The sequence below is a fragment of the Colobus angolensis genome, unplaced genomic scaffold, assembly GCF_000951035.1.
Source record: "Colobus angolensis palliatus isolate OR3802 unplaced genomic scaffold, Cang.pa_1.0 Scaffold69, whole genome shotgun sequence".
Lineage (NCBI taxonomy): Eukaryota > Metazoa > Chordata > Mammalia > Primates > Cercopithecidae > Colobus > Colobus angolensis.
In genome coordinates this window covers 12939796-12952012 of record NW_012120598.1, presented here as the reverse complement: position 1 = coordinate 12952012, position 12217 = coordinate 12939796, and the positions used below count along the sequence as shown (strand labels likewise).

General features: G+C 36.2%; 1 protein-coding gene across 2 annotated transcripts in view; it reads right to left on the bottom strand.

The window, feature by feature from the left end:
• Positions 1 to 518: 518 nt before the first annotated feature.
• LOC105500839 (chromosome unknown open reading frame, human C21orf91) overlaps positions 519 to 12217 on the bottom strand; it is a 29644-nt gene continuing 17945 nt past the window's right edge. Inside the window, exons 3-5 of one of the 2 annotated variants that reach the window (XM_011926529.1) lie at positions 3899 to 4435; positions 2517 to 2579; positions 519 to 853 (exon numbers count right to left, since the gene is read on the bottom strand). In XM_011926529.1, the coding sequence (XP_011781919.1) occupies positions 687 to 853; positions 2517 to 2579; positions 3899 to 4435 (767 nt within the window). In that variant the 3' untranslated portion in view covers positions 519 to 686. The remainder of the gene's footprint in view (positions 854 to 2516; positions 2580 to 3898; positions 4436 to 12217) is intronic. The other variant, XM_011926530.1, reaches the window with a different exon arrangement.

The window sequence follows — 12217 nt, the reverse complement described above, 5'->3', positions numbered from 1 at the left end:
GAATACTGCTTTAAAAAGTTAATTCCTCTTTTTAAGAGTTATTAGAAATTAAAACAACTCAACTAAATAGATTTCTAATCCAAAATACGTTTATCTTTGGAAAGCAAGGTAACTGTTGTAAAAACACTGTATTAAAGGAATAAAATGCAGTGACCTGAAATATGAGTGAACATATTCACATATGATAGTATAAATAAATATACAGAACCACTCAAATATACAACTATAAAGAGAATGGCAAAGTACCTAAAATAGCATTTTTACATATAAAATTTTTATATTAAAATATTGCTCATAATAAATAAGAGGTGATATGAATTCCATTTCCCTCTTAAAAATTATCTTTAGTAGTTTAAGGAGTTTGTTAATCTGTTGTTTCGACAGGTGAATTACATTAAAATGTTTAATAAAATGACACTCTAACAGTATATTTAAGTAGTCACATGTGATAAAATCTGTTTAGTAATTATGGGAAAAAAGAGTCCCCAAATGAGCCAAAATGATTAGCCCCAGAAGACTAGAGTATAATGATCTGCTTTATTTGAAAAAGATGTCTAATACTGCCTTATGTTTGGCAAATTTAATGACCATAAAAAAATGGACCAGGACTTTCTTTAAACTTCTTCAAAGTCTGCATGTCTGGGAGACCAATAAAGGGCAGGGCATACTAAGTAAGTCTGTTTAGGTCAGTTGTTTATGGGTAGGTGTGACTTCATTCCTGTTCGCCCTACTTGCAGACATGGTAACTTAGAATAGTTCTTCAGAAGCTGTTCGATGGCAACGTGGCGGACATGGAGCTGTGAGGCCAAAGAATCTTTTTCTTGCACTTGGTGTGTTAACTCTTCAAAAACTTCTGTAAAAGATTGAAAAACTTGCATTTGTAGTATGCAGAAAGTCAGTGCTATGATTTATATTTCAAGAACTCTAACTGAAATCTGCATTGGGCAAAGTGTCACAATGAAACTGATTTGATACCAAGGAAAGAGTTGTGTTCTCTAAAAAGCATATCAGTTCTGATCATCCTAGGCATCTGTATACTGTACATAGCCAAGTGGAATTTGGCTTTTCTCCATCAAGTGAAATTTGAGTCATAGCAATGACTCCAGAGATGCACAGCAAACATGGTGGCTGCTACTGTAGCTGAGCCACTTTTCTCAATTAGAATCTATAAACAGATTCAATCAGTATATAATGTGATTTATGGACAAGAAGTGCCCGTTAGTATTCAGGTCTGGAATCACCTCTAAGAGGCTTTGGAATCAGACTACCAGGAGTTTTGAATCCTTGTTCCTACTCTTACGTGCCTTAGGCAAGTAACTTTTGGTTTCAGTTTCCTTTCCTGTGTAACATTAATAATGACAGTAAGCACTTCACCAGGCTACTGTAAAACTTAAATGAGATCATATTTGTAAAGCACTCATAAATTTCTACAACTATTATTGCGATTATTTTTATTATTCTGAGAGGCTGTGTGGTTAAGCTTTGGAGTTTAAATCCTTGATCTGCTACTGATTGGATGCATGATCTCTGTAAGCAACTTAACATCTCTGAAGTACAATTTTCTCATCTAAAAGGAAATAAACTGAAAAGGAGACAATTGGGGAATCTGAACATTAATTGTTAAGTGTTAGCATTATACTTGATGATGTTAAGGAATTATTAATTTTAATGGTGTGATAATGACATTGTGACTGTTTTTTAAAAAGTTATCTTTTAGAAGAAATCCTAATCTATGGACAAAAACCAATGTGTTAGCTGGGATTTGGCTGAAAATAATCCATGCTACGGGTAGTGCATTGGGAATGGATGCAAGTAGAGATGATTATTATGATGCCTTTGATAACAGTTGAAGTTGGTGAAGATGGCTTAAGGGGTTCACTATACTAGTCTCACTACTTTTATATATGTTTGAAATTGTTTATAATTTAACAAAAAAGACTAATATCACGTGCCTTAAAGAACTGTTTGGGAGCACTCCCACACAGTGCCTGGTGCAATCGTGGGTAGTCAATAAAATGTTAGTAAGAGGTTGTAGTTTCCATTTTCACTTAGAAAAGAAAAATGTGGCCGGGTGCAGTGGCTCACACCTGTAATGCCAGCTCTTTGGGAAGTTGAGGCAGGAGAACTGTTTGAGCCCAGGATCTCGAGATCAGCCTGGGCAACATGGTGAGACCCCATTCCTATAAAAAATAGAAAATTAGCTGGGTGTAATGGTGCACATGACAGTAAGTCCCAGCTATTTGGGAGGATCACCACTGCATTCCAGCCAGCGTGATAAAGCAAGATTCTGTCAAAAAAAAAAAAAAAAAAAAGAACGAAAGAAACTAAAAGAAAAATGTATTTCCTCTGCAATTGAAAGTTCTTTGTTTCTTATTCTTTTTGCTCTGGAAACTCTAACAGGTTTGAATATCTCAGTTCCAGATTTAAAGGTAGATAAAGCCAATGGTGTCTTATCATAGGTGATTTTCTATGTCAAAATTTTTCACACACAAAAAGGCAGTGAGAGTGATTCTTACCCTGGATTTGCTGGAGGAGCTTTGCATTCAGTTGTTCTACCTCACCAAGAGTCATCGAATTCACTGAAACATGAAAACGTATTCACTATTACCACAACAACCTAGGAAAACATGCAGCTTACATCACCAACATAATATCCTATTTTTAAAAATCTGCACTTAACTGTCAACACAACATTCAGCAGTACTCCAGCATTCAACCATTAATGCTCTTAAGTGTGGAGGAGACGTTTTCAAACCCTGACCACAGCCCATGGTAAGAAACTTTTATTTTTATTCTGTTTTGAGACAGGGTCTCACTCTGTCACCCCGGTGGGAGGGCAGTGGTGTGATCAATGGCTCACTGTTGCCTCAACCTCCTGGGCTCAAGTGACTGCTCCCACCTCAGCCTCCCTAGAAGCTGGAACCACAGACGTGTGCCACCACACCTCATTGCTTTATTTTTTGCAGAGATGGGGTCTTGCTATGTTGTCTAGGCTGGTCTTGAACTCTTGGGCTCCAGTGATCCTCGCACCTTGGCCTCCCAAAGTGCTGGGATTATAGGTGTCAGCCATTGTGCCTGGCCAGAAACATATTTTTTATCACTCCCAGTACACCACCACCCTCCAATGAAACAAAAGTTTCACCAAAAAATACTTAGTCGTAGGTCCAATGAATTCTGTTATCTCCTATTCTGTTTCAGTTTTTAAAAAGTGTTACTCACTACCCATTAAGCTTATTTTGATTAAGCATTACACAGCTTATAATATGCAGTTTGAAAAATAAATTTGTCTATCTAGATATACAATCTTAAACAATTTACATTTAGAATCAAGAGGTTGTATAACAAGATATCAGAGGTCCCTTCTGGCTCTGAAATCATGATTTCAAGACAATTAAAATCACCTCAGCTTCTGTAAATTTTTGTAGAAATAGATGTAGAGAGAATGAGTCACCCTTTCTAACTTTACAGTAAGTGCACACATTACCTTTGGCCTTTAGTAAAATGTCAGATTTTTGCTTTTGAAATGCCACCACCAGTCAACAAGACACATGCCTACATCAGTCCTGTAGGGATCAGCAACATGACAGTGTGTATTAGCCACTAGATGAAGCTGTACTTCTAAACTACATGAGTCCTAGATGTTACAATTCACAGTTTGTTGATTCCATTTAGTGTAATTATTTTACATGGCAAAACAAATATGGAAACTGCTGAACTTCAATGCTTAGAAGATAGAATTCCAGTGAATGAAAAGTTTTAAGATGTCTCATTTTTGCTAAGGTGAACCTGTTACCAAATCTACGTTTCCACAGCAAAATTTTTGACCCATTACACATTTATACAAATATATAAAAATCCCAAACCACCCAACTGTTACTTTTCTCCCCATTTTACTTACATTCTTCTCTGCTGTAATGTGGATGCTGGGTCTGGACATCAGCTTCTGGACTAGAGATTGTCTCTTCTTTTTTCTGTGCTTGGTTGTGACTATGAGGCCACAATACACTGTTATGACATAAAGTGGCACCTGAATCTTGTAACATAGCAAGTCCAAAGTCTGTATTTTCCTTCTGCTCCAAAATTCTTTGTGTACGGTTAGAGATGCCACCTGCACTTCCATCTATCCATTTTGCAGAATATTTCGGTACTTGGGAGTCAAACTGTGGGAGTAATTTTTCTTCTGGCTTATGTCTGAAATTAAACAGATGCTGCTGGGTGTTTTTAGAACATTCCGAATCTGAATCCAGATCCTTATTTTGTGCATACTGTACAATCCAGTTTATCTTCTTACTCAAAATGGTTTTAACTTCTTCGTAAGTACTTTTTGAAAGCTTAGATCGAGGACAACCCTGGTTTGCAATTAAATGATATTTTTCAAAGCAGTCTTTATGGCCCCTTAATGATTTGGTGTGCAAGAGATCAGACTTTGGTACCCCTATGGAAAAAAAAGAGAAACAAAAGACTTGAGAAATTTTGTTTTCTATAAGTCACTTTAAGAATACACAAACCTTAGTAAAATCACAGAGTCCTTGATAGTCTGCGAATTAGAGGGAAAATGCTAAACAACATTAGTATTAACATACAATGTGGCCTAATAATTTTTGCTTAAATTTAATTCAATATTCAGTAATATTAAATTCTTATGGATAGCAAAACCTAAAAACTTAATTATTCAATTTTAATCTTAGTCCAGAGATGTTACTGCACAATATAAAAAAACACTACTGAACCCAGCAATTTACCTTTACAGATTCTTGGCCTTTACATTATAGTGCTTTCTTCATTAAACCTTCTGAAGTACACACTTGCGAAAGTGTCTATAATATTATGAGGTTCAATAACAGAAATGCTCAACAAGTCTCCCCCGCAAAACACAGTAAATCATGTTCTTAAATTGTGCTATGTTTACTGAAGAAAAATAAACCAGAACCAGAAAAATACAAATTAATAAAAGTCAAAAAGTCAATAAACTATTTAGATTTATTTTTTAAGAAAATCAAAGCATCTAATATTTTTCAAATTTCCATTTTATAGTTACTAAAACCTTATCAAGATTATTTTCTAGAAGAAATGCATTATACACAACCATTTTTCATATAGCAATAAATTCAATCTGCCAAGATCCAATAGCCAGTAATTCTTCAACTCACAAATATTCAATCTATACCATAAATAACAGAAATATTACTTTTTATATCTCCCAACTTAGTAGAGTGTAAGTATGCTACCTCAATTGTTTTTTAAAAATATAAAATACATTTTCAAATATCTAATACATTTCAAAATATAGAATATATTCACACATGTTTATAAGTTCAAGCCTATTATTAAAGTCAAACAGCGCTACTTTTATAATGAAGGTGAATCAGGAATGCGGACCTGAAAATTTATGTCTGCCAGAACTAACCAGTTTAAATCTGCTTAGCTTTTAAATGGAGTAAGCAGAGAGCCAATCAGGAGCTAGTTTTAAAAAAAGTTTTAGCTGATTCATCAGAAAAAAATATATTTTGTAATTCATCCTTTGCTTTGAAAACTGAACTCACAGTGGTTTTATTATTTGAACTCCAAAGTCTGGCTAAAAGAAAGATAATGAAGCATTTGCACTTTAATGGTATGAAATCAAGTATTAACATACTTGTGAATATTAATGTTTAAAAATATATATAATATCAGCCAATGGTGGGACCTGATGAGACTGTCAAAACCAAGTGTTAAATTGGTTATCAGTTCCTTCAACAGTTACTATAAGCTGTGAGAACACACCTCTAAAACACATTCGTATTATAAGCACATGTAAACAACGGCTCTCATGAGGTAAACTCAAATATCTGAGCCTTGTTTCTTCCAATGAGCTCAGAAATTGCTAGAAACTTAAATAGAATTTAATACACATTTTATTTATCACGTTGCTCCTTGTACTGCAGTTGTGATTACGTATATATTTCTACCAGTTATTATCTTATTAGGTCAAATTTCCAGCAACATTAGAACACATAAATTATAAATCTCAAAGCTTTATTTAATAATAAAGTATACATCTTCAAAAATGGGTAAACTGACATAAAAAAGAAGTTCACAAGCCCTGCTTTATTAAAAGTTGTATTATTACGCATAGTAAAACAAAAACGGTAGTTATCACAAGTTATGCACCAAAGGAAAAATGGTTCCACTCTGCTATCTGATTCCAATGCTTAGCTTTTTGGGAAACACTGGTATGCACAGAGAACCTGAAGCTTGCCTATTAGTAACTGGAACATTTATTAATGAGCTCCCCTACTCTCTGCAAACTCTTTTAGGTCTTGTTGCCAACAGATGGTTAGCTAATCCCTCAGAACAGTAAATAGTCTCATTCTCAGTGCACTGCCTCAGCTCTATGTAGCAATGATTTAGCTGAATGTAAATATAGTAATTTGTAAGTTTCTCCTCCAGTTTATATGAAATGAAATTCTTTAGCATATAAAAAAAGTTGTGAACTAGGCTATGGAAAGTAATATTTATTGTTAAATTTTGTGGGGTTTTTAGTATTTATACAGAAACTCCAAAACAAGATGAAAAAGTAATTACATTAAATAACTAATTTTCTAATGTACTCTAGAGCTTCAACAACAGGTCATTATAATAGATATCTATTTGAAGAATAATATGGACTTTAAAATTTTTTTTTATCTACTGTTTCTTCTTAATGATTCATGTAACATAATTTCTGCTTAGATGTACCTATTGGCTCCTTGAACTCACCATACTGAACATTAACTTCTCTCTCACCATGCAACTCCAAAGCCAATCCTCTTACTGAGTCTGGCATCACCAACTGCTCAAGCAACAAACCTGGGTGTCCTCCTTGAAAGCTCTTCACTCCCCACAATCCCATAGGTTTTGCTGTCTTACCAGATTCCCCCGCCCCCCGCATAAAATCTAGCACCTACAACATCTGAAATCCTTCTGCTTCACTCCAGCACCACTCCCACTACAAATGTGGGTCATGATCATCATCATCTCCTGTCTAGTTTCTCATTTCCCCTAAGAAGCCTTGTCTAACCCAAACATCTGGGTTAGTTTATCACACTAGATTTTACAATTGCCTCTTTCCTGGCCTGTATCTCCTGACAAAATGTAGGTTCTGTGAAAAATACAGATCTTATCTCTTACTCATATATTCTCAGTGTCAAAATGCCTGGCACATAGTGGGTACTCAAAAGTAGTTAAATGCATAAAAGAAAATTAAAAATATATTTTAAAACACCAAAAACAAACCAATTATCAGTCAAGGTCCCTCCTAGCAAGGGAACCAGAATTTGCAGTTCTGCCAGGCTGCTCAGCGGTAATTAAAGGCATCTTTCAGTGAAGCTACTCCCATATTTAGCCTAATGGGCTATTAGTCTAAAGAACCTGTCAGTGGCACTGATACAGAAATGGCATTCCTGTGGCATCATTCAATCTTCCAAAGAAAATCATGAATTTCTACTCGATTATGTATTTTTTAAATAGAAATTTACATACAGAAAATATACAAGAAGACGGTTTTATGTTAACTGTAGCTCATTCATCTAGATATGTACCTCTAATTTATTCAGTTACATCAGTCATACTCAAATTTAAAAACTGAGTTAAAGACTGAGTTTTCAAGTTCAATTCGAAACATTTGTTTTATAAACATATTTTAAAATATCCTGTGCAGCAGTAGCAGAGGAAACAAAAACTTCTATAATACAGACTACTTCATATACTTGAAAAAAATTACTTTTTAATCTAGAAAATAATGTGAGTAGCTCATTTAATTTGCATCAGTAACATATATATCGTTTTATAAACTCTTGACGTGATTTGTTTTTTCTACCTCATCAGTTCAAGTTATTATAGCAGAAACAACCATTGCTATTATCAAGAGATCTCAGTGAGTTTCCCAACTGACTTTTCAATTTTAACTGCATTTACAAGCGTAAACAGCTCTGAGCACTAATTCGTTTCCTAAGCAGCTTTTGAAAGGGAATGAATCTAAATGCAACACAATCAGCTGATACTTTTGAGGAGCTGAGTTATAAGAATTTCCAAGCCAGCTCAACCAAGATTGTACTTCAATTTGCTTGTTAATACAAATTTTGAAGGCCAATGTAATTGACTTCCTATTATAAAAACATCTTTAAGACACTTCAAAGATATCCATATGTCACTTTTTTTTAATCATGAAGTCATTATGAGAGAACTAAGACCTTAATTGACAACCAAAAGTTTTAATCTTATTGATTTATTTTTTTTAAAGTATGGATTTCTCAACGGATGCTGGAGAGGATGTGGAGAAATAGGAATGCTTTTATACTGTTGGTGGGAGTGTAAATTAGTCCAACCACTGTGGACTAACTGTGGAAGACAGTGTGGTGATTCCTCAAGGATCTAGAACCAGAAATACTATTTGACCCAGCAATCTCATTACTGGGTATACACCCAAAGGATTACAAATCATTCTGCTATAAAGACACAGGCACATGTACGTTTATCGCAGCACTATTCACAATAGCAAAGACATGGAATCAACCCAAATGACCATGAATGATAGACTGGATAAAGAAAATGTGGCAAATATACACCGTGGAATACTATGCAGCCATAAAAAAGGATGAGTTCATGTTTAACACAGGAACAGAAAACAAAACACTGCATGTTCTTACTCATACTGGGAGTTGAACAATGAGAACACATGGACACATCGAAGAGAACATCACACACCAGGGCCTGTCAGGGTGTGGGGTGCTAGGGGTGGGATAGCATTAGGAGAAATACCTAATGTAGGTGTTGGGTTAATGGGTGCAGCAAAACACCATGACATGTGTATATCTATGTAACAAACTTGCATGCTCTGCACACGTATCCCAGAACTTAAAAGTATAAAAAAAAAAAAAAAAATTATGGGTTTCTTCTGGTTAGAGGCTATTACTATTCAATAATTTTATTTTTCTTTTATCTTTTCCCATTTTATCTGAGTTTTTATACTATTATTTTATACTTTGAAAACCCTACCTCTAACCCATCTAGCATGCTATCCCCACCTCTATCCTTTAAGTTCCTCTTTAAAATAAATTTGCTTTAAGAAAACTTGGTTAAATCCAACCTAAAAGTGCAAAGACTACTCAAATGTTTAGATGTTTAGCTCTAGTTACCACCATTACTCTTATTTTGTTATATTTTTGAGACGGAATCTCGCTTTGTCACCCAGGCTGGAGTGCAGTGGTACAATCTCAGCTCACTGCAACCTCTGCCTCCTGGGTTCAAGCAATTATCATGCCCCAGCCCCCCAAGTAGCTGGGACCACCCAGTTAATTTTTGTGTTTTTAGTAGAGATGGAGTTTCACCATGTTAGCCAGGCTGGTCTCAAACTCGTGACCTCAGGTGATCCACCTGCCTCAGCCTAGCAAAGTGCTGGGATTACATGTGGTGTGTAATCCTGGGATCACAGTGGCATGAGGCACCGTGCTTGGTCCACTGTTACCCTTTTATAAGAATGATTAAATGATTTTATTTAATTCACCGATTGTAGGAACAATTTTTTTTCCTAACAAAGATAATACTCCAAATGGCACTAAAAAAATAACCACAAATACCAGAATGCTTAAAGTTCTACCACATGTTCCATGATCCTCTGCTTTTACCCCTAGCCTCTTGAAGAAGACCTGATTTATGACTTGGTAGTAATGAGTAAGCAAGGCAATCTTTTCCTGATGATTCACCAGCTGGTCCTGTCAAATAGCACTGTCTCTCAGCTGTCTACACTGATGCTGAATGTCTTTATACTTCACACATTCTTGAATCATGTCATCGGACTCCCTTACAGTTTTTGTGGTCAATTAGACTACATTTGCAATTTGATTACATATTCCATCTCCCAACCAAAGGACTGGCTTAACATAGTCTGGTGCTCCAGAAGGCGAGCAAATAGAATACAACCATCAGTGGATGTAAAGTTGTAATATGCAGTATCACATCCGTAGGAGATTGGAAAGCACTAAGAAAGCAAGCACGCCAACGTTTACCTCAAACTTAGAGCAGAATTAGGGAACTGGGAGTATAGGTTTGCTAAAGGGTGGGTTTATGTGTTCTTTCTTAATGTTGAAATAAGGCAAAAACATTAAGTTTCTGGTTGTTAACACGCTGTGAAAAAATTTTAAGCACAATGCCTTAAAACATGATAAACTTATTTGTGCAACAATACATGCAGTATGGCTTCAAAATATTTTTTGGCTAGGTGTGGTGGTTCATGCCTATAATCCCAGCACTTTACGAGGCCAAGCCAGGTGGACTGCTTGACACCAGGAGTTCGAGAGCTGTCTAGGCAACATGGTGAAACCTGGTCTCTAGAAAAAAATGCAAAAATTAGCCCAGCGTGGTGCATGCACCTGTAGTCCCAGCTACTTGGGAGGCTGAGGTAGGAGGATCATTCGGGCCAGAGAGGTGGAGGTTGCGGTGAACCGTGATTGCGCCGCTATACTCTATCTAGCCTGGGCAACACAGTGAGACCCTGTCTCATGAAAAAAAGAAAAAAAAGTTTTTTATGGAGGCTCACATTTTGCCCAGCCTAAATAATTTTCCAAGATCAAAGGTGTTTTTCTTTTTGTGATGATCTTATCTTGGATGCTAAGAAAGGGAGTATAGGTACTTGAATATGCATGTGTTGTCCATATTAAGTAACAGTAATCTTGTGCTTCTTTAAGCAAGGGTTCACTGTAAAAATGGGAGGGCAGCCAAATTCCATCTTATTAGGAAAGACAATGGATTAAAATGTTACTTGTTTTTGAGGCGCAGACAACCATTCCTGATAAAAATAAAGGAAAAGCCCTGTGGGTAGAAGTGGTACTCCCATGGACTGAAAGCTGGATCCACACTGCAGGTGAGTTTTGTTTAGCCCACAAATATTTTAAAGAGAAAAATTAAAAACAAAATGAGAGGATCTAGCAGGATCTGGCTGCTGAACTGGGTATGTACTCTTTAATTCCAAATAGTTCTTATTATTTCCTTAATGAAAGCACATGTACCTGTGACTCTGCAGGCTCCAAATCCATGTTAGGTCACCTGTACTATACTGAGACTGGGTTGGATTGCTGCAGTGTAAATACTACTTGCCCCAGTGATGGTTTCACACTTAATTCAGTTAGACTACTATGCATTTGATGGGCAGGCAGTAGACAAGCCATAATTCAAGAAGCGTTATTACCATTATATCTATTGCCAAGCACTGCCACTCAGTGGGAGGATGCTCAGTTTGTCTATTCTGTCATGTGACCAAGGTAGAGGATTAGACTGAAAGTGGGAAGGGAAGGATGAATAGCTGGAGTATCTACTTCCCACAAAAGGACAGGCTTCTGCCTCTTGGAATTTTTTTATCAGTTGTCCTAGGTGCTTTAGAAAGTACTGTGATAAAGAGTACCTCAATTCCTTGCCCTCATACCTTTAGCTAACTCAGGAGCCACTTAAATGACAAAATAGAGTCTGCCATATTCAAGTACCCAACATACCGTTTACAAATAAAAGGTAACTGCTTAGCAGATGGAATACTGGCAACCACATGAAGCCAATATACAGATGGGTTCAGAAACTTGCTTTCCCACATTTGGAGAATCACTGCCCTAAAGAAAGATTTATCAACAGGTGGTCTTCAGATGGCAGACTTCAGCTTAGAGATGTGCATGCCATTTAAAAGTTCCTGTGTGTGCTAAGGATTAAGGCAGTTAATCAACGCAGCTTAATGTAATAAATGAATTGTAAGGGAAAATTTCAATGAGCTAAGAGTTCAGAGAGACAATGATAAACCTCACCCTCAACCAAGGAGGCCAGAGCAGAACTGAGATCTTTGATTGATAGATGTATACATTGCAAATGACATGTCAAAAATAAAAACTCTCTCAGTGAATTCTACTTTTTCATTCCAACAGTTGGAAAGTTGGGGAAACACACCTACATAACAACTGTTTATTACTAAAAAGGCACAAAACTAATCCAAACTCAATTCTACTCCTTAATGTAGCTACTTGTTTTTTTAACAGCAATGCCCAACAGAACTTTCTGTGGTCATGGACACATTGTATCACTGAGCTATGCAATAAGTAGCCATTTGTGGCCACAGGATACTTTAGCATCTGAAATGTAGATAGTCTGACTGAAGAACTCAAGTTTTTTTTTTTTTTTTTGTTTTTTTTGTTGAGACGGAGTCTTGCTCTGTCGCCCAGGC